This window comes from Ictidomys tridecemlineatus, chromosome 4, assembly GCF_052094955.1.
Source record: "Ictidomys tridecemlineatus isolate mIctTri1 chromosome 4, mIctTri1.hap1, whole genome shotgun sequence".
In the NCBI taxonomy this organism is placed as follows: Eukaryota; Metazoa; Chordata; class Mammalia; order Rodentia; family Sciuridae; genus Ictidomys; species Ictidomys tridecemlineatus.
Window position 1 is genome coordinate 51,548,120 of NC_135480.1, and position 27,065 is coordinate 51,575,184.

Consider the following 27,065-nt stretch of genomic DNA (forward strand, 5'->3'; position numbering starts at 1 on the left):
GTCGGAGCACCGTTTCCAGGCAACGCGCCGGGGGGCGGGGCCTCGCGTCACTGAGGTGCGACCGGGTCGGCCGCCGAGCCGCCGCCGCCTGCTGGTCTGAGCCCAGGGCCGAGGCGGCGTCGCTCACGCCTGGAGCGCGATGCCTTGAACTTGGGTGAGCTCCGCTGCGTTGTCCTCTTGCCGTACCCCAGCTTAGCTGCTCCACGCCCCTCGAGCAGGAAGTAGAAACCCCGATCAGGCCTCGACTGCTGAGCGGGAATTCGGGGAGCTAGGCCTTTTCCAGGCCTGGACTTGGGGCGCGGGGCTGGCTTGGGAGGCCTCTCGGTGTACTCCGATCTCCACCCGGCGGTTTCCAGTGCCCAGGGTGAGGTACTTGCCCGGCTTTGGAGGTGGTTCCAGGAGTCCGGGAGAGAAGGTTTTCCTCCTGGAACCCAGAACCGTTTTTTTGAATATTGCCGCCGGCGCAGTCAGTCGGCCTCCGGATTTAGCTGTTGGTTACAAGTGCAGGTGCACTGAGGAGGGGCTGAGGCGGAGAGCGGGCGCCTGCACCTGGACGGCGCGCGGGGCTGCGCCTCGCCGAGTGCCACTCTCCTGAGGAGAAACCCTTTACTTTGGGCTTCAGCTCAGGAAAGCCAAGTCGTTCTTAGCACACCCAAAGCCTAGGGCCTTTGATTGTCAAACTAGCTGCTACCTAGAGACACAGCGCAGGAGGGGTAGTTTCCTTGCTAATAGTAATTGTAGTGATTACACAGAAGGGAAAGAAACCCCTGTTAGTTTTTGAAACTCCCTCTTCAGTTATTTGTGTCGTGTTATAAAATGTGGATTTGCTGTCATTGTTGAAATATAGCCCCAACTTCCTTAAATAGGCACTGTCATATTCTGATCCTGTCCTGTTTTACAGTGCCCAACGTTCATTTATTTCCTCTGGTGTATTTATGAAGCTGCAGTAACACCTCCGATTCTTTGTAATTCTTACACCTCAGCAGAAGTTTATCATTACCACTCACCTCCCAGCATTCTTGTGGCTGTAAAGTGAGCTTCAGCTGTTCAGAATTTGCCTGGGGCCTGAGCTACCAAAGATCCTGAAGTAGTGTCCTCTCTATTGAAGCCATGCCTCTGAGAAAAGTGGTGCCTTTTGAATTCAGAACTCAAAAATAGTATGGAATTTTCTCCTTTATGCTGCCTGACTTCAGTTGCTAAATATTGTCCTCCATTTTTCAAAAATATGTTAATTCTTTGTCACTCGATCCCTCTTCCTTTCTCCTCCTTTTCCCCAAAAGACTTGGGAGATCCACGCAGAATTCTTGCAAGTGTAGTGTGTTTTTCTAAATATGAAAAGTTTTTAGTAAACACATTGATGCTACTAGAAATCCACTAATTCCCAAGATTGTTTTATAGATAGTTTTTGTTGTGGTAGTGGGGATTTTTCTTTTCTTTCTTTTTTCTTTTCTTTTTTCTGATTAAGGTCTTTAGTTCTAGACCAGTAGAGGAAAGGCATCAGGGCCCAGAGAAGGAGAGGGAAAGGGGAAATACTAGGGACATATATTGACCAAATCATGTTGTTGGATTGGGTGCATATACAAATATGTAACAAATTCCATTATTATGTATAATTGTAATGCACCAATAAAATATATGAAAAAATCTTTCATCCCAGAATAGCTATTCCAAACTCTAATGATTCTGACTAGCTAATTGTTCCACTATGTATCTGTGTTAATTTTCTATCTTGAAATGTGGTTGAGACCTGCTTAGAGATGTAGAGTTTGACTAAGCAATAAGTGTCAGTTTCCTTAGGGAACTACTTGTAGTACTTAGTACTTATTACTGAGATTAAAGTTGGCATGAAAATAGATGATGATCATTTCAATTATAAGTATCTTTTGCAAGCTAATTTGATGGAGAACAAATTTCAGAGAGGTTTTCTGAATGTTTCATTACTTGTCAACTAGTCATTTTGTTGCACTTTCAGTTTTGCTTTAATCCTTTTATGAATGGATTGTGTTTTAAATTTGCAGAGAGTTTTTGTGGACTTTTGGTTTTGATTTGGGTTTTGGTTCTGGGGTATCTTTGTGTGTGTATGCCAATTAGCCACGATGTGGTTGTTATATTTTTATAAGAAATATTTGAACTACAACAGTTCATTTGTTAGAAAAAGAAGTGATCAACTGTATGTACCACCCACTAGAGAATGGCATTTTTGGAATCCTTGATGAGCTTTTGAGTTTCAAAATAACAGTTCTTTATCTAGAAAAACCTTCAAATGTTTCTGAAAGCACATTTCTATCTTGCTAGAAAGGACTATATTAAAAGTGACGAAGTAGTTTTGAGAGCTGTTAGTTCTTTGAGAAATCTTGACTACAGGTTTGTGGTTTTTTGCTGAATTTTATGCCAGTGGTTTGCAAATTAAGTTCCTATACAATACTATTGTTTAATGATTTAGAGATATTTTGTTAATTTCAAATAGTGAATGTTTCCCATTTTATATAAATATCAATGATAAGGTTTTACAGTTTTGTGTTATTTTCTTCCATATGGGTTTTTAACTTCTACTTATCTCCAAGTCATTACTAGATGACTGGACAAATAAACAAAAGTCAAGGAATTACTCAGTGAATAATTAAAAAAAAAAGCTGTCAACAATATTTATTGCATTCATTTAGAAAACATTATGTACCTATGTATTTCTAAAAGAGAGAACTTAGCTCTTATCCTGAAGCAGCTCATGGAGGGGAATGGGTAAGTGACTTAACTGATGATATATGACAAAAAATGAGTAAAATACCAAAGATAGATACTTTAAAAGCTGTGGCTAGTGACTAAAGGATGGCCTCAACAGATTGTCTTTGTGAACATTTATTCTTGGTTGAAGTCTTATATTACATAGAAATAACAGATATATTTTTAGGCTAGTATTAGACATTAATATTTAGCAATATTTTATTGTTTTCAAAATAAACTGTAAATTCAAGGTTCTTCCTCCTAAACCAGATTGAGAATCACTATTCCAGCTATCTTGGCTAAATACTGTTGTATTTTAATCTAAGGAGTCAAATGATGAGGTTTCCTGGATACCAAGTGAATTACAGAAAAACAAGTTAATATGTTGCCTGAGATTATAAACTTTATCATTCAAAGTTAGAACACTAGATTGAAAAAAATGAAGAAACAAAGGGAAACATTTTCTAATTCAAAAAACAAGCAACTAAGGCTTCCTTGTAAATAGATGTTGGTGATCAATGTAGCAAAATATGCCACTTTGGTATAAGGATTATTTGGGGTTATAGGCCCTTAAAAAATAGAGGTTTAAGAAATGCACTCTACCTTCCTTTTTCTTCCTGAAAGCAGAAGATAAAACCCAATGTAAAGGTACTCTCCCTGTACCAGGGAAAGGAAGACATTCTTAACATCAGACATGGGCAATCAAAGCTGAGAGAAAGCTATACAACCAAACCTTAAAGTGACTCTTATTTTCTCACTTTTCCACAATTAGCTGCTGTAGCCCCAAATCCTTTGTTTCATCATATTTTTCACAAATTACTATTCTTGGTCCAAAGCAGCATTTAAACTTTTAGCCCTACTTTGGGTCTGTGCTTTTCTTGGGTCTCCGTTTCCAATTGATTGATTAGAGTATTATCGAACTTTTATTAAGTTGGTACAGGAAATTTAGAAGAAGTTTAAGTTTCATTTGGAAAACTCTCAATATTAGGTTCAAGGTCACCTACTCTACTTCCCACCCAAGAAGAATCTGTTAGTCAATAGATGAACTTCTCATTTTAAACACTTCAAACTTCAGCAAAGAGGCTCACATACATCACCCATTTCCACTTCTGGATGGTAAGACATTCTTACACTCAACTGAAATTTGCCTCTAATTTATACTTTTTGACCATTCTGCGCTTTGTAACTATAATATAAATCTTACTTCCTCTTTTACATGGTAGCTCCTAAAATATTTGAGCAAACCAATCATGTTGCTCTGGGTTACCAAGCCATACTAGAATAAATCATTTTGTTTCCTTTTCTAGACCTGTAACATCTTGAATATATTCTAATTTATTAGTACCCTCTGACTACTTAGAGCTGAATGTAGACCTTCATTGTGGCCAAACCATTATAGAGCACAATGGGACTAGGTTTCTTGTTCTGGACATCTGCTTCTAGTAAGAGTTTAAGATTATTTTAGCATCTTTGGTATCCCTATTACACTCCTGATTATTTTGATTAACTTTTTTTTTTTTGTATTTTTAACTGCTTAATTGGGTGCATCTTACCTAGATTTTTTTTTCAGTTGATATTTCAAAACATATTCAAGAGTTAACTTTGTGCTGTATTAAACCATTTTAATTTCAGCAGGTCAGTATCTATATTAATCTTGATTCTTTGGATATTATTTCAATTTTGATCATCTGCAGGTTAGACAGTCATGCAGTCTTGTCTTCGGGTCATCAATAAAAATGTTAAACAGCCCATCTTTTGATGCCAGCCTCCCTTTCCCTTAGTCTCTCTGCTTTAGTTACTTTGGTTTTTTAAAAATTACCTCAAAGACCCCATGATCCTTCCTATCTCAGGCACTTTCCTTAACTTCAGCCTGGAATACCCTGCTGTCACCATGCACCGCCCCTCTTTTCTTATTAATTTTGACTGTCCTGAACTCAAATATTTTCCCAGGAACTTCTTTCCTCACACAGGACTAGGTGGATGCCTAATGCTGGTCTGAAACCATTAGTTCCTGATATTGCTTTCACAAGTTTGAATTAGAACAAGAAAAATAAGGACAATATATCATTTTAATGTGTGTACATATATATTTTGAACATTAGGGTGAAGTCACTCTTTCTTTTTTTTAATTTTTTTTAAAGAGAGGGGGGAGAGAGAGAGAGAATTTTTTTTAATATGTGGTGCTGAGAATCGAACCTGGGCCAAATGCATGCCAGGCGAGCGCACTACCGCTTGAGCCACATCCCCAGCCCGAGTCACTGTCTTTCTTAGAAAGGACTTTTATTCTAATGTTATATCCTACTATTCAATTTTTGAGGTTTCTTTTTTGTTTATTTTTAGATTACTTAGACTAAAAAGAATTATGCGACCCCATGGTACATATACTAATCTGTAATACTCAGAAATCACTGATGATGAATGCTCTAGACATCCCCCTCAAAGTTAGTGTCTTTACTTGTTTCTCTTTGGACATAATTGCTATAAATCTAGTTGGTCATATTTTAAAATGTAATTTTTACCTTCGGAGTTTTTTTGTTTGTTTTTAGTTATCTGGATCTTCCCCATCAATGTCTTTTCATTTCTATCTAATATTATAATATTGTTGCCAAGTAGGCTCAGATTCAAAATAGCACTTGTATGTTTTTGACAATTGTACACTTCCTATATTTAAGATAACTTAGAGACTAAACCTCAAATATAGTGCATTAGAATTAATACCAGAAGCAAATTTTGCACACTTAGGACTACTTACTTTATATTTTAAAACTACGTTTTATATTTAAAGCTATAACTTCATTTTTCATTGATGAAATAAATTTCCTGACAAAACTTTTCCTATGAAAAGTTTTCCCATTTCATCTACTTTATATGGTATGGATGTTAATTTGTGAAATAAAATGATAGTCTTTAATGGATACATGAAATAGAATTTCCTCAGAGATCACATTTTTAAAAATTATTATTCATTTTTCATTTCTTAACTGTTTTTAAAAACTAAGAAAAAATTACTACTACTAGCTCTTTGACTTTGGGCAAGTTACTTTAATCGCTTGTTTCCTCACTGTCTTATTTCTTCATCCATAAAATGGTTATTCTAGGAATTTAAATGACTGAATCTATGAATACATGTAAAGTGTTTAGAAGTATATGTTATACAATGGAAGTGATCAACAAATGTGAACTGCTTTTACTATTATTAATAGTATTTGTATTGAGTAGGAATATCACATATAGTTATTGAATACATGACCATAGACAAATACTAAAATTTAGCTTAATGTTAACTAGTATTTGGTGTTATGTTCAATCATTATTTACCAAAGGAAAAGAACTCTCTAGACACTTCTAACTCTTCTGTAGCCACATACATAGGGTTATATCTTTCAAGATTTTAGAGTACGTGATTATTATATAAATGTTTTGTGGTTAAATTTTAAAGCCAATTCAATAAATTATTACTCTATATTTATAATAGATTATTAGTAGTGATCTGGCCTTTTAACTAAAAATATTCATATTTAGAAAACAAATTACAGGGCTGGGGATGTGGCTCAAGAGGTAGCGTGCTCGCCTGGCATGCGTGCGGCCTGGGTTTGATCCTTGGCCCACATACAAACTTCGATGTTATGTCCACCGAAAACTAAAAAATAAATATTAAAAAATTCTCTCTCTCTCTCTCTCTTTCTCTCTCTTTTTTTCTCTCTCTTTCTCACATCTCTCTAAAAAAAAAAAAGAAAACAAATTACATAAATTCTAAATTAAAAATACCTTGCAGAATTAAAGAGCAAAAGAGCTCTTTTTCCCCCCAAGCAGAAATTGTGAGATGGTTAAATTATCTTAACATTTTCATTTTATTAAATATTTTAAACCAAAAAGCTTATTTAATTTAATGTATTTTAAATTACAAATAAGTTGCATATTGATAAATAAAAGATTTAAGCTGATATAATTTTATCAGGAGCCCATGTATCATAGTGTTTAAGAATGTGTTCGAACATTGGAATATGAAAAAGGAGTTCAAAGTTCACTTCCACCCTGTACAAAAGTTCACTTGCACTCTGTAATATACATTTTATATAACACTTGGCTCCATTTCTGTATCTATAAAACAGGAATATGATAACATCTACCTCAAAGGATGTAATAAATAAATGATATATGGAAAGCACTTAGTTTGGAGTCTGACATGTGGTTAGCAGTCAGGAAATGTTCTTAGGAAACTGTTTATCTTATTTAATTTTTCTATTAAATACAATTACTTGACTGCCCCCTTGTATAAAAATTATCATAAGTGAATGCCATTTTCTCATTTACCTATGTGATTCTGAAAAAATAAAATAAACCTTAACTTTGAAAATATAGTCATTTGAAAAGATTCTGTATTAGACTCAGATAAAACTACTGAACTCTTTACTTCCTAGTTTTTCTTTATTTGAAGGATGGATATATCACTATTTTTATGTTGTGTGTAAAAGTAACTTTTTTATATATTTGACAGAAACTATGTGAAGCAACACTTTCTGGATTCTAAGAGACATCATTTCATCATGGGACAGCAAATTTCGGATCAGACACAGTTGGTTATTAACAAGTTACCAGAAAAAGTAGCAAAACACGTCATATTGGTTCGAGAAAGTAGCTCCTTAACTTATGAAGAATTTCTTGGGAGAGTAGCTGAACTAAATGATGTGTAAGGCTTGCTCTTTTTCACTTTATTTTTTTTTCCCCTTTATGTGTGCACCATATGTCATGGCTGTGTAAGAAGTAACCAAAGATATTGATTGGTAAGATTTAGTGTTTTCAGCAACAGTTAGCAAATATTTGTTGACTTTATTATAAGTAGACTTCCTGTGTAGTTATTTTAAAATAACTATGTAGATAATGGGAACAGAAAAAGAAGAACTTAAAATGAAATTTGGAACACAGGCCACAGATATATTGAAGCATTTCTAGAATATAATGCATCCTAACATCTCAGTAATTGTGTACTAAAAGACTGTAAATTTACTTGTTTGAAAGCACTAAAGGGGTGCCCTACAGAAGGAACTATGTCATTTAGCCACTAAAAAGAAAGATTAGGATAGTCAGAAATAACTCTGAAAAGGCTTCTGTACATCAGCCTCTTCCGCTGAATGGAGAAGGGAGAATATCCCTTCTGTGTTTGTTTACTAAGCCGTTATTTTGCCAGAGAAATACATAGATAGTGATAGGTAACTTTCATCACTTAGGAATAAAATTTTGCTTATTTATGTTTTCTAATAATACCTTGAAAGCCCTATGTAGCTCTTTTGAATAATTTTTTATCTAAGATGGATTGTAAAGGTCTCTGCCTTCTTAAAAAGCACCTAATAAAACTTAGCCTTTTCTTTGTGAGTTTATTCTTTTTTTTAATCAATTTTTATATGTATTTGTATAGAAATTCTTAAAATACACAGGTCTTTTTATCCTTGAATGTTCCCAGACCACTATAATTTTTAAATACTGCTTGTTTGTTTTCTCCCTTAGTGACAGGTAGGCAGATGTCAATTCTTTCTATTAAATCTTTCTGTTGCCAGCACCCACTTCTACCTCTTTTTACTTCATTTATATATACACACACATATACATACATACACACACACATATATATACACATAAATATGTATATATACACATACACACATGCATATATATATTTATATATTTTTTTGTATATACCCTTTATTATATGTATATTTTAATATATATCTTTTCTTTATTATATATACATTACATATTGATCTTCAATCCCCCTGGGAGTATAATTAAAACTTATATAAGATATCTTAAATAATATCTTAAAGATTCTCTTATTCTCTTTAATTTAGTCAACATTTACTGACCATGTATTACATGCAAAGTATTGTGCTCAGGGTTGGACATTTTAACTGAGGCCTAAATTGATTACCCAAGTATTATGGAGAATCCAGCTCTGAGTCTGAAACTCCTTCCACTATTCCATATTCCTTCTCCTTAAACCCAAAAGAGACCAAAAAAAAAAAAAAAAACCAATTACCTGGAGGTCTAGAACCACTTGGTATATAAATTTGTAGTAGTTTAGTCACTATAAATAGCTTAGAGTTAGATTTATGAACCTACTCCCTAGGCTTTATGTGTTAGATAAGAGACGTACTTATTGAAAGAATGTTATACTGACTTTATGGACATGACTGGAGTTGGATGTTCCTAGCCAGTGATAAAGAATAAAAAAAAGAAAAAGAAAACTTGTATAAAGATAAAATATATATAGAAAATGAACTAGAAGAATATGCACTAAATTATATAAATATATATTATAAATGCTTGTCTCTGGATTAGGCGATGGTTGGAAAAGGAAACAAGGAAACAGTGCAGGGAGATTTTACATTTTACTAAGTTTTGTATTGTCTGATTTTTTTTACAATAAAAATGTACTGTAGGTTTAAAAAAATTCTAATATTTAAAAATTTTTAATCATCCAAATGGTAGTGTTTAAAGCATTACTTCTGTGACCATGTTTTTAAAGAATAAAGTAAGATTGAGAATTTAGTAGTATCATAGAAGAGGGTGCTTTTTGTTTGTTGCTTGATTTCAACTCTTAAGAATGATTGGTTAACACTTTCCATCTTTTCAGTCTTAGAATTCACATGCAGGCTCTGTCTATTCTATACTATTTTGCCTATTGACCTAAAGATATTGGATAAAATACGTCCTATAAAATCACCTACAACTTTATTGTGTCATACAAAAGTAATGGTAAAGAATATATTTCTTTTATTTAGCACAGGACACTTCTAACTGGATTTGATATTTTTTTGCTTTGCTGTATTAGGGGTTGAACCTAGGGCCTCAAACCTGCTGGACAAGCACTGTATCACTGAGCTACAACCTCACCTTCTGGATTTAGTTCTTAAAATCAATTTGTGGGGAAGGGGGTAGTACTAGGGATTGAAGTGGATTAAACTATGTTATATACATTTATGAATATGTCAAAATGAACCCATTATTTGTATATCTATAAATTTAAAAAAACAATTTGTGTGGGTTAGAGTGCTTTCTGACAACTGTAGTTAAACTTATTTAGAAGTGTGGCTTGGTAGCTGGGAAATAGAACTAAAAACCGGCAGGACAGAATTATTTTCAGTGGCAGACTTTATTTCCTAAGTCTAATTGCTTTATTTCTGATGGTATCATTTTACTTAGCTCTAAGTCACTTAGTTGAATCTGCTTTACCATACTGATGCTCAGAGAGAAATGTTAATAATTATAAATGGAAACTTCAATGTTTAATTATGTCTTTGAACTGGGTATTGACAGTATATTGAATTATTCTTTAAAAGAGTTATGTTTTCATGTTATGTTTTAGGGGCTCTCAAAATTACTCTGCTGGGAGAGGATAATAGAACCATATTTAGTTTCTCAAGGGGTTTGTTTTACTTGATCACTCCCCAGATTGTCTATAAAATTAAAACTTTCGAGGAGTTCATGTTATTGCTTAAGTAGGACTCAATGAACAGAAATATATTTCTCAATATGTATCTCAACAGTCAATATTTGGATTTTGGATAAGTGAAACTGGACTAAACTTTTTCTTTAGATACTAAATTTCTTTGACTTATATTTTTCCTAAATGTCTTTCTTAGGACTTTAAAGATAATTGAGAGATAGTTATGAAAAAAGAAAGAGATTTATAGGTATTACTCCATAAATCTCTTGGCTTTAAAAACTTTGGAAATTAAGTTGTATGTTTATGTTCATAATATTCTCTATTCCTATGTTTTAAGAATCTAATTATTACAGTCATGGTTATCATTTGTCTTTATGTGTTTTCTTTGTTTCTATTCTGTTTGTGTTTCTTGAATCTGGTTTTATAGCTCTAGTTTTATATTTTACTTTTCATAAATTAATAAATATGTTTGTCTCTTTTCAGAACTGCTAAAGTGGCTTCTGGCCAGGAAAAACATCTTCTCTTTGAGGTACAACCTGGGTCTGATTCTTCTGCCTTTTGGAAAGTGGTTGTACGCGTGGTCTGTACCAAGGTGAGACTGATGGAGACTTCTGTTTCTGAGCTTCAACTATTTGGGGGTTAAAACCACATTTTAAAGTGTAACATATAGTGGAAGTAAATGTTAATAATTTGGTGGTCTTGTGAAGCATAGTTTTGATACTGATTGCCTTCCAGCTTACTGATTTGTCTAATTTTGATGTATTATAGAGATTTTTCTAATCAAAGAAAATGGTAGTAAACCTTTATCTTTTTTTGAGTTTTAGCTGGCTGAGGAGTCCTGTTTAGCACTAAGATGGTACTTTAAAAATTAAAAATATCTTAGAAGATCATTTCTTTCAAAACGTTGGGTTTTGTTCATTTAAAAAATTCACTAGAAAGGTGTGATTTATTTTTTAATTCTTTGTAATGAATTTGTTTTGATAATTCTTAGTAATGGATTTTTCACCATCAATACACTGTCCTGTAGTTAAGTCTTTATATTTTAGATAATTGAATATTTCAACTCAGCTAAAAATACAGTGGTAGCTGTCAATGAGTAGATTAGAATAGGCAACTCTTAACTTCTTGAAGCCATAGACATGTGAATGAAAGGTAAGGATTTCACTGGTCTTCCTTAAGTCCTAACCTCTGTTCTAAAACAAAGATGCAATTAAATTGTCTATTTGCATATACACTGTAAGTTGGACATTAAAAATGCCTTTAAGTCCACTCCTGACCAACTCATAAAGAACCCTAGGGTTCATATTCCCTTCATACACATACATTAGCAGGAAGAATGTGCTTCTCATGACTAGTTTGGATTATACTAGTTAGTATTGACTCCTGAGTCATTTTAGGGGGTTATGAATGCCAAAATAAAATCAGGCTCTCCCAGTGATGCAAAGCAGAAATGCTGCTTGGATATCAGCCAACTGTTTCTGACACATCTTTTGTTTCTCCGTGTCTAAACTTGATGTCTCTTAAAGGTCCACCTTAGCCACAGTCTTCCATAAAAACTTCCCTAATAGGAATTCTTTTCCTCTTCTAAATTCCAGCAGCACTTTATTTACACTTCATAATTAAATTTAGCATTAAGAATAAAATAATTAGGTTCTTGGCTTGAAAATTAGATAGTAAGCTTCTAAGGGCAGGGACTAATCCTTTTATGCCTTACTGATGTAATCCAGTGCTTTGCATCTGATGGGAACTCAGCATATGTTGGGTGATCAAAAGTCTTTTGCAGATCCAGATGCAGTGGCTATCAGGAAACTTCATGAATTATATGTTTCATCATTCTTGATATTTAGACTAAAATTTTAATTGTCCTTGAATTTTCTTTTTTTCACTCATTTTCAGAGTCCATTCATAAATGAGTCCTGTTAGTTTTGTCTTCAAAATACATTCAAAACCTAACAAATTGTTACCATATGCACTCTATTCCCACTCTATCCCTAGTGATCATCACCTCTCACCAGGATTATTCCACTTATCTCCTAACTGGTCTCCCTGCTCCTGCTCTTGCTCTGCTGTGCCCATTTTCAGCACAACAACTAGTCTATTAAACATCACAATTTAAAATATGAAGCAGATCATATTACTTCTTGGCTCAAAGCCTTCCAGTACTTCCCATGCATGTGGAATAAAAGTCAATTCATTTTAGTCAACAAAGTTCTATATATTCTATCCTTACCTTACTCTCTAACCTTATCTTCTGCCAATCTTCCCTCTCATTCTGTTTCAAGCACTCTGGGCTCCTTGTGCTCCTCGCTTGGTATACATCTGCCTAACAGCTTTTAAACTTCCAGAAATGACCCACAGCTATCCATATATGATTCATTCCTGTACTTTTTCAAGTTCTTAAATGTCACCTTCACTGTGAGATCTTCCCTCCAACCCCTCAACATTCCTCCTCCCTAATTCATCTTATCCACAACATTGATGTCCATCTAACCTAATCTGTATTCTGCCCGTATAGCCTACCTATCTTATAACTTGCATGAGGGCAAATTTTTGTTTTATACACATTATGTCTTTAGTACCTATATTTTTAGTATCTGGTGTACATAAAATCTCCATCAGTAAATGTAATAAATATAAATATTTTTCTTTTTTTTTTTATGTGTTCTCACTGTGTTTATCTCAAATTCCTGGGCTGAAATGATCCTCCTGCCTCAGTTTCCTAAGCAGCTGAGACTATAGGCACATGACATCCAGCTACCCGGCTACAGGAATCCTATGATAGGAATAGTTAGTGTGATAAACTTTGCTAATATAGTACTAAGCTTATATAAATTTTTCCATAATTTCTTCTGTACTTTATAGTTCAAGAGGAAGACTGGCCTACTTTCTCCAGTTGCGAAGGCCTTTTCTATAAACTGATAAATTTCTGTCTCTTTTAATTCTATTTATTCTCCATGTACAGTCTTTTATTATATATTTGCATCTCCACATAGATCTTACCTTCCAAAAAATCAATCAACTTTCCAGTTAGTAAAGATGAATTTATCATTTGAGCTAAAGCTCAAAATTCAACTACTCTTTGTTAGTATTTAATGTAATTTTCCTTAGTTTAGAACTTTGGGTACAGAGCAGAACTTAAGTACTCAGTTGTTTTAGTCATAGTAGAATGGCATATGGTTGTTGGATTCAAATAAATCTCTTAATTTTAAGTTCTTTAATTAAGAAATAAAAATGAAAGTATTGTGAATATTAATCTCTAAAATTAATTTCTTAACTCTGGAAAAGTCACTTAACCTCATCAATTCTTAATAAGATGATCGCCTAATCAATCTTACATAATAATGCAGTGGCACCCTCTCCTTCCACAAAAAGTCTTAACTGGGCTTCTACAGAAATCTTTACCATGGCTGATTTTAGGACTGTCAGCAAAAGAATCTCTACAAAAGAATTCAATGTAGATAAACTTCCTATTTTTGTGTTGCCCTATTTTACTTGGCCACTGGCCAGGAAGAAATCGGCACTCCAGATGTTGGACACCCCATTACTAGTTTTTCACATTTATCCAGTATAGTAGTTTGTAGATGTGCAAACAAGGCCTCTGACCTTGAGCTGGAGCTTCACAGAGATGTCTACATTTCTAAGAGAAGAGAAATTACCAGGTGGGCTCCATGGTAACAGCTAGCAGGGGGAGGAAAGAAAGGAGAGAAAAAGCTCTCCCCTTCTCAGGTGTTGACCTTGAAGGGTTAATGTGCCCAGAACAGTGAAAGAAAAAGCCTCTTTTATGTGAACTTCTGAGCCCCTCCCCTTACATGTTGGGTATAAAATTCTGAAACCACCTGAACTCAGGGTTCAGGGGATTGATTGATTACTGCAAAAGCTGTGCCCTCTGAACCTGGCTGCAGCCAAATAAAACTGTTTCCTGCTGCTAACTTTGGTGCTTTGCCTTGTCTGTCCTTACAACAATAAGAGTGTTCAAATAAAATGTATCAAATACAATACATTTGTATATTTTAAACACCCACAAATGAAGGGGACATGGTATTATTCATTTACGCAGACCCTTACTTTCTCAAATAATTTTCAAATATTGAAAACCTCTGTTTTGGTAAATGGATGGCATTAGAGAAGATAATGCTAAGTGAAGTAAGCCAATCCCAAAACAAATGCTGAATGTTTTCTCTGATATAAGGAGGCTGACTCATAGTGTGGTAGGGAGGGGGAGCATGGGAGGAATAATGAATTCTAGATAGAGCAGAGGGGTGGGAGGGAAAGAGAGGGGACAGGGTGTTAGCAAAGGATGGTGGAATGATGTACATCATTATCCAAAGTACATATATGAAGACACGAATTGGTGTCGACATACTTTATATACAACCAGAGATATGAAAAATTGTGCTGTATATGTGTAATAAGAATTGTAATGCATTCCACTGTCATTTTTTTAAAAAAATCAATTTAAAAAATTTTTTTTTAAAAGAAAAAAATCTCTGTTTCCTAGGATATTTGGACTAAATATTTGTGGTTTCCCCCCCCCCCACACACTTTTTTTTTTCCCTTCATTTCTTTGTATTTTTAGATTAACAAAAGCACTGGCATTGTGGAAGCATCACGGATCATGAATTTATACCAGTTTATTCAGCTTTATAAGGACATCACAAGTCAAGCAGCAGGAGTGTTGGCTCAGAGCTCCACCTCTGAAGAAGCTGATGAGAACCCATCTTCTGTAACATCATGTCAGGCTAGTCTTTGGATGGGAAGGTATATAATGCATAATCACTGTGTTTTGCTTATTTCCATTTGTACAAACCACTGAAATCTCATTAATATATTGGCTGGTGCTCATTCTGACACCTTAAATCTTTTTGTCTCAGTTGGTATTATATCCCAGATCACTTTTGGATCATTTTGTCCTTTCTTTCTTTTTTCAGTGCCAAATTAAAGCTAAATTAAAGTGGTTCACACCAGGTAATGTTTCTGTCAACCCAGTCTCTAGGAATCCACTTTCTATATGCTTGCATCTGATTATAAAGGAGATATTAATAAGAATTTGGGTTCCTAGATGTCAAGCCTTTAAAGGAATTAGGTTCAAGAATTTGGCCAAATCATTTCAGAAAGTGTCTAATTGAAGGATTAAAATTTAAATAATGGCAGTCCATTTAGGAATGAACAAGTCATTGGTGCACGTATTGCATATACTGAGCTACCAGAAGGAAATGAAGTCTGCCAGAGAATTCTATGATGGTTCTTGTTTACTCAGGCCTAATATGTTATCGTTATACCTAAAGTGTTTTTTTTTTCCCTTCTCTATTATGCTTTTGGCCTGTGAAAGCTCCCACCTGTTGCCATTTGACAATCATGACCATAATTTAAATTTATAAATACCTCATTGGAAAAAGAGTTGCGTGAGTCCACACATGTTGACATCCTGTCTTTTTGTCATATTGGATAGACAGCAGAAATCTGTATTGACAGTGTCCTTTCCTAGAGTTAGGAATGTGTATAATCAAGAATTTCTCTTTTATTGTTTTATTTGCACTTGCATTTTCTTGTCCATCCTTAACCAACTGGTTTCCAAATGCTACATTGCAGTTAAATTTTCCATTTATCATTTCCTGTTTATCCTTAGTAGCTTTCATGGCTAAGGCTGTTAGACAAATGACATGCCAAATGAGGTTTAGAATGTTGTAGGTAGTATTTAGGCTTATCTCTCCTTTACTTTATAAAGTTAATTTTTCAAAGACAGAGGTCTAATTTTCTGCTTTTTTCTTCTCCCTCTTCAGAGTGGCAAATTTTTTTAAGTGTTTTGAAAGCTGAGGATGGTGTTTACCTATATATTTAAGCCATATGGTAGCAAATGAAAAGAAAGTAATATTTCTTTTCTTGTTGTAGTCATCTTAATGAAAGAGGTAAAAGTGTTATCTCTTCATGTGCCCTTGAGATGGGGAAACTCAGTAGCTTAATGGTTAGTTAGGGCTGCTTCTTCCTTTGTTTTTTGGTTCACAGTGACACCCTGATATACTATTTCATAGAAAAAGACTTTCCAAGTTGAAGAGGATCTTAAGGGACCTTTCTTTATACAGTCTGGTTTTACATCTGATGCAAGATTTTATTAATGGTTTACATCTATTTTTACAGGATATTAGAACTCATTAAATCTTCACGGTAACCCCATAGAAGTATAAATATTGGCCTATGTCAGATGAAGAAAGATTTAAACAAATAAGTGCCTGATTAGAAATTGATATCACTGAGACTTATATTTAAGCCTGTCAATGCAGCCATGCTCTAACCTCAAAGATCTTATAGTACTATACTTCTGCAAGTTTACTTTTCAGTGGTTTTGAAGAGGGACCTAAAGTTCTGTCAAGACCGAGGGTGGTGCCAATGCTATTGACCCTGAGATAACACTTGGAGTAGCAAGATTCTATTTAATCGTACTTGACCAAGTAGAATACAGTTTTTACTTGCAAATTGGACAACTGCTAACCCTGCAGTTCTGTGAAACTCAGTGTCTCTGAAAAGCAAGCCTTTCCATGCCCAGACAACTCTAATTACTATGAAGTTTTCCCTTTTGCCTTGTGTTCCTCAAAGTATTGAAAATCTGGCTCTCTGGACACAGCACAGATTCCATTACCAAGTCATGTGTATTCAAATCCTTGATCCACTTTTTCATCAGTTTTCTCATCTTTTAAAAGAGGTTAAGAATAATAGTATCAGTCCCAGAAGAATGTTGAGAAAGTTTTGTGAGTTAATAGATATAAATCTCTCAATGCCTTGCACATAGTATATCTATAAGAGTTAACTATCAGAGCTGGGGCTGTAGCTCAGTGGCAGAGGGCTTACCTCTAGCATGTGCGAGGGACTGGTTCAAGCCTCAGCACCACATGAAAAATAAGTTAATAAACAAAGATATTGTGTGTCCCTCTACAACTAAAAAATATTTTTAAATATCATTCTTATTAAATTGTTGCAGTATTCTATTCCTTGCTTTCAGTGGCTGACCCTCTGGGATTGCACTAAAAACTCTATTCTCTCTTCCAGCCCTCAGATATTTGAAAACGAATCAAATTCTCACTGAATCTTCTGTTCTCCAGAATAAGCATTTCCAGTTCCTTGGCCTGTGTTTATATGGCTCTCTTCTTCATACTGTAGGTTTTCCTGGACAATACTTTATTGGTCAATATTGTGTTCAGAGTATGAGGTAGAGAAAATTAATTCTACAAGTGGTCTAACAGGATCAAGTAGAATAAGACCCTGCTCCTTCTTCTGATCACTGTGCTGCTAGGAAGGCCAAAAAACAAACAAACAAACAAAAGTACATTGTACAGGTTCCACTAGCTATTTCTGTATTTCCTGTTTTATCTCTATAATGCTGTTCTTTGTAGCCCTGTGCTCCTCACTTTTAAATCTAATCTTTTCAGAATACTCTTTGTAGATAGTTATATTCTCTGAAACTGCCACCCAAGTCTACATCCCAGATGAAGATTTTAATACTCTCAGAATCAGAGACTCTAACTCATGAGGGTCTGGTATAGATCTAAAAGACATTTGAATGTTGAACTGACTATATTTCATCAGATATAACAGATTCACATTCATTTAGGTTTTCATTCCATTTCACCCTTTCAGTTCAGTGGCCGCTCTCTTTTTCCCATGACTAAAGTATAACAATTTTAATCTATTACCACATCCTAATGATTTGTTTTCTATCATGCTCCTTAAACCAGGCCCTAATTATCTCCCAAGTGAATTTCTGAAATAAGGTTCTAACTGGTTTTGCTTTCTCTACTATCACTCATTTTGTACTCCCAATTAGTCTTCCTTGAGAAAAAGAAAATGGATATTTTGAGTTGAATTACTAAGGTTGAAGTTTACAAAACTCATAAGTGCATCCTGGAAAGGAAAATACTATGTGCAAAGGCAGTTCAGGGCACTCTGAACTGTGGCTGAGGCAGAAGTTTCAACATTTCTTTTCTTTCCAAAAAGATGAAAAGGCTTTTTGAGGACAGAGATTTTGTGTTCTATCCCTTTTGTGTTTTCCATAGCATTTGATACTTAAGATTAAGCTATTCTTTTACTTATATGCCCACTATCAGTATCAGCAGTGCAAGGTTCTGATGCACAGTTCATACTTTACTGTTTTGTATCCTATGTGATGGATAAATAATATATTGATTGAAGTCATTTGTATAAATTCAGTAGATTAAAATGGGCATTTTCAGAAAGACATGAATAATTCCAGTTTTTGTCCATGTTTTGTTTTCTTTAATAATCACAAAATTTATCTTTTATCCAGTCTTTATGAAATTTATCCCTTAGTTTCTTCCCTAATATAATTTGCTACCCTAAAAGATGGTAATTTTAGTTTCATATTAACTTTGCACATAAGTCATATTGTACTTTATATGTGTTTTAATGCTTTTTAAGGCAATGAAAACAAAGTAGAAACCATATGGACAGAGAATATCCTTGTCCCAGCTCAGTTTTCACATTGCAGGGTGAAGCAGCTGACTGATGAGGAGGAGTGTTGTATCTGTATGGATGGGCGGGCTGACCTCATCCTGCCTTGTGCTCACAGCTTTTGTCAGAAGTGTATTGATAAATGGTAAGTTATCTGCTGCCTTCAGGGATAGGCAAAGGTCAAATGAGATAGTATATAAATAAACTTTGAAAAGTACAAAAGTATTGTAGTTAAGTATAAGAGATTTCTATTCTTTAGTATTTTGAATTTTATGATATAACTGCTGCTAGTTAAAAATATTTTTATACATAAATTTTATAAAATGTGGGAATATAGCATGGTTTTAACATTTTTGTTATAAGGAAATTTGTGCCTGATTTTAATCTAAAATCAAATGTTTTTCTTTTTCTCAATGGATATTCATATGTGCTTAGAAGATAAGTCTTTGTGTATTGGATTTGGTGAGCTAGGTCAGCTAGCTAAACTTATTATTTTACAAAATAAGAATCAAGCATTTTGAAGGACCTATAAATGACATACAATAAATTAAATGTATGTAAAATACAATTTCATGTTTTGACATACATATAGACCCATAATAACCATGATCATGATCACAAGATAATGAGCAAATCCACTGCCCCCCAAAATTACCTTACACCCCATTGAAAAACCTCCCTCCCAACCTTTCCTCTAGTTCAGGCAACTGTTAATCTGCTTTCATTTGCTGAAAAGTAATTTTGGATTTCATAGAATTTTTATAATTGGAATGATATAGTATGTACTTTTTGGGGGGAGTGTCTGGCTTATTTTATTTGATATAATTATCTTTAGATACATCCACTTGGATAAATTACAAATAAAAGCTCCTATAAACATTCATAGGCAAGTTTTTTGTTTTTTTATTCATTTGTTCTGGGTTTTTGTTTTTTGGGGTTTGTTTTTGTGTGGTACTGGAGATTGAACCAATGAGCTACATCCCCAGCCCTTGTTTTTTATTTTAATTCTCACTAAATTGCTGAGACTAGCCCCAGCTTTGAAATTCTCCTGCATTAGCCTCTTACATCACTGAATCACAGGTATATGCCATATGCCACTGTACCTGGCTCATTATAAATATTTCTATGGATTTTGAATTTTTTCTTGGGAAAATACATAGAAGTAGAATAGCTAGATTGTATAGTAGGTGTGTATGTTAACTTGTTAAGGAACTGCCAATTATTTTCCAAAAACGTAACTTTATTACTACCACCAGCACTGCATAAGAGTTATAGTTGCTCCAAGAAATTGCCAACACTGGTTATAGTCAGTCTTTTTAATTTTAGCCATTCTAATCAGGTATATAGTAGTATCTCATTATGGTTCTAATTTGCCTTTCTCTACTGAGAGAAGATATCAAGAAGCTTTTCACATGCTTACTTACCATCTGTATGGTTTTTTGTGAGGTGTAGCAGATATATATATCTTATCAGACACAGTATATGTTTTACACATATTTTCTCCTCTGTGGCTTTTTTCATTCTCTTTTTTAGGGGGATTGGGGGAGGCAGTATCCCTAGCTTTTTTGTATTTTATTTATAGACAGTATCTCACTGAGTTGCTTATTGCTTCACTGTTGCTAAGGCTGGCTTTGAATTCATGATCCTCCTGTCTCAGCCTCCCAAGTCTCTGAGATTACAGGTGTGAGCGGCCATGCCCGGTTTTTTTTTTTTTTTTGAAATGTAGAAGGTTTTGAAATAGTAGAAGCTTTTCATTTTGATGAGGTCAAATTTATCAGTTGTGATTTATAGTGATTTTTAATGTCCTAGTATAAGGAATCTTTTCCCTAACCTGAGGATATTAAAAAAAAAAAAAAAAAAAAAAAACTCTCTTCTCCCAAAAGTTTTATAGTTTTTTAAAAATTTTACATTTAGGTATCTGATCCATTCTGAGTTAACTTTTGTTGAAAGACTTTTTCTTTACTAAATTGCCTCTTCATTTTTGTTGGGAATCATTTGTTCGAATATGGGCCTGTTCCTAAACATTTCTGTTCCATTGATCTGTTTGTCTATTTTATTCTAATACCATACTATCCTGATGATTGTAGCTTTATGATAAGCCTCAAAGTTGGAAATAGTCTTTTGGATTTCAGTGGTCTTTTGGATTTCAATATGAACCTTAGAATCAGTTTATCAATTTCTACAAAAAAAACTTGAAAAGATTTTGATTGAGATTGTGTTGAATAAACAGATGAATTTGGGGAGAATTGATTTCTTAATAATATTGAATCTTTCAATACACAAGGTATTTCTTCATTTACTTAAGAATTCTTTAATTTCTCTAAGCAATTTTTTACATTTTCAGTGTTGCATATCTTTGACAAATTGTCCCTATTGTATATTTTATGCTATTTTTAAAAAATATATTTTTAGTTGTTGATAGACCTTTATTTGCGGTGCTGAGAATTGAATCTGGTGCCCCACACATGCCAGGCAAGTGCACTACCACTGAGCCACAGCCACAGCCCTTTTTATGCTATTTTTAAGTGAGTTTCATTTCATTTTAAATTTTTTATTGCTAGCATATAAAAAGACAATAGATGTGCATCAGATCTTATGTCCTGCACTCTTACTAAACTCATTTGTTCATTTTGGTATTTTTATAGATTCTGTAGAAGTTTTTGACTGTCTCAACAGTTTTTCAAAGTTTTTTTTTTTTTGATACAAAATTCTAGACTGAGAATATTTTTATTTTCAGTACTTTAATGATGTTGTTCCATCCTCATCTTGGTTGTATCCTTTTCCCATGGGAAATCTGTGGAGATACTGTCTTCTATTCTCCTCTTGGTACCTTAATATTTTTATCTTTTCACTGGTTTTAAGAAATTTGAGTATGATGTATTTTTTTTCCTCATGTTTCTTGTTCTTGGAGTTTATCAAGCTCTTAAATTTGTAGATTTGTAGTTTCATCAATGTTGGAAAAGTTTCCAGCCATTATTTCTCAAAATTTTTATTATTTTCTCTCCCTTCTTCTGGGAGTCCAGTTGCCATATTTTAGACCACTTGAATTTGTGTTTATTTTGGATAGTTGCTATTGCTATGTCTTTCAAATTCACTAACCCTTTTTTTTTTCTTGGTTGAGGGCCAGGGTTACTGGGAATTGAATTCAGGGGCACTCAACCACTGAGCCACATCCCCAGCCCTATTTCGTATTTTATTTAGAGACAGGGTCTCACTGAGTTGTTTAGTGTCTCACTTTTGCTGAGGCTGGCTTTGAACTTGTGATCCTTCTGCCTCAGCCTCCCAAGCGACTCCCAGATCACTAACCTTTTTTCCTGCAATGTCCAGCTTTCTATTAATCTCATCCAGTATCATTTTGTTTAGCTTAATATTTTAGTTTTTATTTCTGGAAGTTTGATTTGAGTTGTTAAAGTCTTCTATATACTACTTAATATAATTGATCTTTCCTCTAGTGTTTTGAATACATGGAATATAGTTATAACTTTTAAATTTTCTTATTGGTTAACACTAACATCTGTGTCAGTTTTGGGTTATTTTGATTGGTTTTTTCTCTTCATTGTGGGTTATATTTTTCAGCTGTTTCTTTATATGCTTTGTAGTTTTTCTTGGATGCCAGATACTGTGAATTTTGCCTTTTTAGGTACTGGATATTTTTGTATTACTATAAATATTCTTGAGTTTTATTCTGGAATATAATTAGGTTACTTGGAAATAGTTTGATCCTTTTGGGTCTTGCTTTTGTGATTTTTAGGAAGGACCCCATCAATGTTTAATGCTAATTATGTCCCACTAGTGAGAAAAGACCTTTCAGAGTACTCTACTCAATGATTTAAAAATTATGTGGTTTTCTAGTCTGACTGGTGGGCAACAGGCAGTATCCCATGCCTGTGTAAGCTTTGTTCTCTGAAATCCTCAGCCTCACATAGTTTCCTCATTTGAAGGGGAAACTATTTGTAGATCTCCAGAATTCTCTCTGTAGCTCTCTCCTCTCCAGTGTTCTGCCCTGTGAACTCTAGCTTCCTTAGCCTGCAGAGTTTGACCTGTCTATTCAACCTGGGGTGTCTGTCAGGTTCCATCTAGATCTGTCTAGGCCCCCTTTCTTTGCTTACCTCCTCTCAGGAACCACTGTTCGTGTTGCCTAATGTCCAGTGCTTTATATGAAACATTATATTGTAGCACTACTTTATAAATTTTGTCCCATGTTTTAATTGTTTTAGTGGGAAGATAAATCTGGTTCTTGTTGGCCAGAATCAGAAGTTTTTTTTTTAAATTGTGATGTTATGTGCCCAGAAGAGCACATATAAGTATCTCATAAGATATCTCTGGGGAGCTAGAAATCAACCTGAATGGTATATGTCAGCTGGAGCTCTCACATTTCTTTTTTGGAGCATATTTCTAAATTTTTTAACAAAAAGCCAAAGAGCAATTGATATAGCTTCATTACTCTTTGGTCTCAGATTTTACAGAGAGATGAAAAGAAAAACATTTTTCCTTGTATGATATATTTCTGACTAAAATATGGTAACATTTGAAAAGTTTCCCAAATAGTATTTGACAAAAAAAAAATCCTTTGGAAAACAAAATCTTATTTAAGTAATTATATATGTATTCTCTGCCTATCAGAAAAATCTTAATGCATATAAATTTAATCTCTTAAATTTGAATGCTCCACTTTTATAGTTTCCTTAAGAAATCTTATTGCTTATGAACACAAAGGACCTTCTGTCAGATCTTTAAGCATAATTGTATGTCTTAATTGAGAGTTATGAAGATATTACTTAGAAAAATGACTGGTACTACCCTTTCCTTCTGCCTTATTCCCCTACCACTGCCAAGAAGTTATTCCTAGGGTAATGGCTTCCATTTAAATACAAGTAAACATTTAGTTTATTTTTTTATGTGCATATATTACTTTTCAAACAAATCCATTTTTTAAAAAAGGAAAGAAAACAAATTGTTCTTTTTTTGACTTCCCTAATAGGAGTGATCGACACAGGAATTGCCCTATTTGTCGCCTGCAGATGACTGGAGCAAACGAATCTTGGGTGGTGTCAGATGCACCTACTGAAGATGATATGGCTAACTATATTCTTAACATGGCTGATGAAGCAGGCCAGCCCCTTAGGCCATGACCTACCATGGGGGGAGATCTTCCTTTGCTATTGTGGGCTACAAATACATAGTGGTCATGGAGGACAAATGAAGGGATATTGTGGCAACGATACAGAAAAAGCAATTTTTCCCACCCTCTTATTTTTGCTATTGTGACAATATGTCCCATTTTTTAAAATAAACTTCCCATGTCTTCCATTTTGGTAAACTAAAATTTGCTACTATTGTAGATCATACTTCCCTATTATTTAACTGTTCTAATGTGTATTAGAACTAATTGCTCTTGAATCCTTTGCTAGCAGATAACAGCAATATTTCTGGAGGCTTTTTGACACTACAGTTTTTCAAGGCATGAGTATTCTGGAATCTTTTTTGTTAGGTTTATAAACTTTGAATGTTGAAAAGTTGTAGCCATCAGAGAAATTTTTAAATGACTAAAAATGTAGACTACATCAAAGTGCATGTTACTACTTAAAACGTCTTTCTGCTGGAATCTAAGGAGTATTTATTATGCCCCCTTGTGGTGAATTATTGCTCCTTTTACAATTTTACTTGAAGTGCTCCACAATTATTTCGTAACTTTATATAACTTCAGTGTGTTTTGGAACTATGTATTTTTTATTTTTTACTTAAAAATCCATTTTTTTGTTATATGATACAGTTTAGTTAAGGACTATAAAGTTGGGGCTTTGCCTTATAAATTAATTTCTGCTGGAGAACTTTCTTGGCTTTCCTGGAAATGCATTCCCAAAGCTAGATAACTGATCTAATTGACTTTTATAATGCTCATGCATTTGGGGAGTTTCAGAAGGAAATTTTTCTTCATCACAAATACTAAATTTTGTACTTCTAAATTATAATAAGTCATTCAGTGTTCATTTATGGTGCTTTTATTTTAACTTGAAGGCATCTCTCTGGGTTTCATAGTCCCTGATTTTCTTAGATTAAGAAATAAGGAAATAGGATGAGGCTTTTTCACCATATTTACATAAAACATCTCAGAAAACTAGAAGATAATTTGGCTTTCTTACTGCTTCACTGTATTTCCTTTGAAAATCTCCCAAAGAATATAATAATGATGAAATTATGGTCTTCATTAGCACCTCAACCATTTCTTTAGATTTTTGCTTAAGAAATATGAATTTTAACAATATTTCGTCATATAGTAAAACTAGGGCTTGAAGTCTCCTTTAAAAAATATTTTAACATTCCATGCAAATTTTGACCTATTATTAACAAGTTACAAATATTCCTGTTTTTCTAAGTACCAAAAATTTAAGTTGTTACCTATTGATGACAGAAATTTTTGAACGTTAAGATTTTAATAGGGCTGGGCATGGTGGTCCACAATTGTAATCTCAGTGACTCTGAAGGCTGAGGTAGAAGGATTTCAAGTTCAAGACCAGCCTCAGCAATTTAGTGAGACCCTGTCTCAGTAAGAGGAATTGGGGAGGTAGCTCAATGGTAAAGCACTCCTCAGTTTAATCCCCAGTACCAAAAAAAAAAAAAAAATGGACATGCAAATAAAATAAAATCCATTTCAAGGAAAAATATCTGGCTAATAACTTGACTCCTGATAGGATCAGCTAATTACCAAATAGCTAAACACTCACTACTGGGTGTTTATGCAAGCAGAATACTGGAAGCTCTATCACATCAACATGGAGATGCACTTGGATGATTATGTAACCTTGAGAAAGTCTCTTGTTGGTAGTTTCCTGTTTTAGAAACAGGTTTTTATCTGTGGTTTTCATACTACTACTTCAGCAGTGGAATCCTTTTTTTCAAGTAAAAAATCTTAGAACCCTTATATACATATGCATGCACACATTCTAGCCCACTATATTTCTTATTTTTGTCATTAATATAAATTTCCTTATATAAACTTTATGTACTATAATTACTAAACATTAGGTTAACCAATGAAAACACATAGTAATGCATTGGTAATACATATATTAAAATTTAGTAACAAATTTGTACCATTAGAGTTGTTTTTCTTTTTTAAATCAAAAAAATTTTTTAAATTCCAGTCAAATTTGCAGGTTCCTAAATCTTCTCCATTGATTCCTCTTATTACATGGAACATTTGTTATTTGAAAACCTTAGGATAAGTGATCCTCTGAGATGTTTTCCAGATCTAAAATTTTAATTGTCATTTTGCATTAGACTGAGTTTAATTCGGAGTGTCTTAATTCTAAAACATTTCTGGAAATGAGCAATGTTGCTTTCCAGGTTTTTGATCTCTCCAGGTATAGCCAATGATTTTATCCCCTAGGGTCACCTTTAAAGGAATTATTAAACAGTGACTTGATATTGCATATACCTTTTTATCTTGCAATATGAACTCCAAGACACTAACTGATCTACTGTGAAATATAAAAATGTTTTTTATTAGCCTTATTAAATGAACGTAGTTCTTTGCTCACTTTATTAAACTGAGTGATAATTCTTAAGATGTGAACTTTAGGTAGGTTCTATTGTAATATCTAATCATAATCATAAGAGTTGTAAATTTGTTTAATGGACAAAATGTATGCTTTTTCTATTCTGTACAGCTTTCTTTTTTAAATATGAAGTACTTAAATGCACTTACTATGATAGGAAATATGTGTGCCTTCTAGGATTTGTGAAATGGTCTCATGTTATTCTGAGGAATTTGTTTGTAAGCTATAGTTTTCCCTTCTATCCTAACTCAATAACAAAGGGTTTACTTATAATGCTGTAGTACTTTAGTTTGAGAAAATGAGTTTGACTCTGTACTGAATTTAGAGGTTGAGAATAGCAGCATTTTAGCAATTTTAGCTAAATGAAGAGATTTCCTTATGTTATTTCACATTCTTCTATACTAAATATTTATATTCCTTAAGAGGATTATTTGTGCTCTGAGGATTTGTGATGTTCATGTGCTACGTTTTGAGAATAATTTCAAATTGGACTTGATTTTCTTATATCCAATATACGTCTGGATAATAAGGCTGTTTGGAAATATCTTTCAGTTCAGTGATTTTTAATGTTGGGAAGGTAGGTTCATTAAAAAGCAGTCTGAAGAATTTACATTTTATCTGTTATATTTTAGTTTTATGTTATGTTTTGTTGTTATGTTTTATTATGTTATGTTTTGTTGATGTTTTGTTTGTTTTGTTGGAAGTTTACTTGGTCTATCCAGGAATAAGAAAACTAATTGGAGATTAGAGAAATCAGCTGATAACCCACACTGACAATATAATATATAATATTGGCAGTAGTAATATTTTGCCCTATTTGACAGTAAAAATAATTGATAAAATACTCTATCTTGTGGTTGTTTGGTGTTTACCTCATAAAA

General features: G+C 33.8%; 1 protein-coding gene across 2 annotated transcripts; it reads left to right on the plus strand.

The window, feature by feature from the left end:
- Nucleotides 1–27,028, plus strand: Rnf141 (ring finger protein 141). 2 transcript variants are annotated; one of them, XM_005326806.5, is made up of 6 exons: nt 1–154; nt 7,220–7,411; nt 10,649–10,757; nt 14,742–14,923; nt 18,663–18,770; nt 23,607–27,028. In XM_005326806.5, exons 2-6 carry the CDS (start codon nt 7,269–7,271, stop codon nt 23,755–23,757), a joined length of 693 nt encoding a protein of 230 aa, XP_005326863.1. In that variant the 5' UTR covers nt 1–154; nt 7,220–7,268; the 3' UTR covers nt 23,758–27,028. The 2 variants fall into 2 exon arrangements, with proteins under 2 accessions (XP_005326863.1, XP_077902617.1); XM_078046491.1 differs by lacking the exon at nt 18,663–18,770.
- Nucleotides 27,029–27,065: the final 37 nt, after the last annotated feature.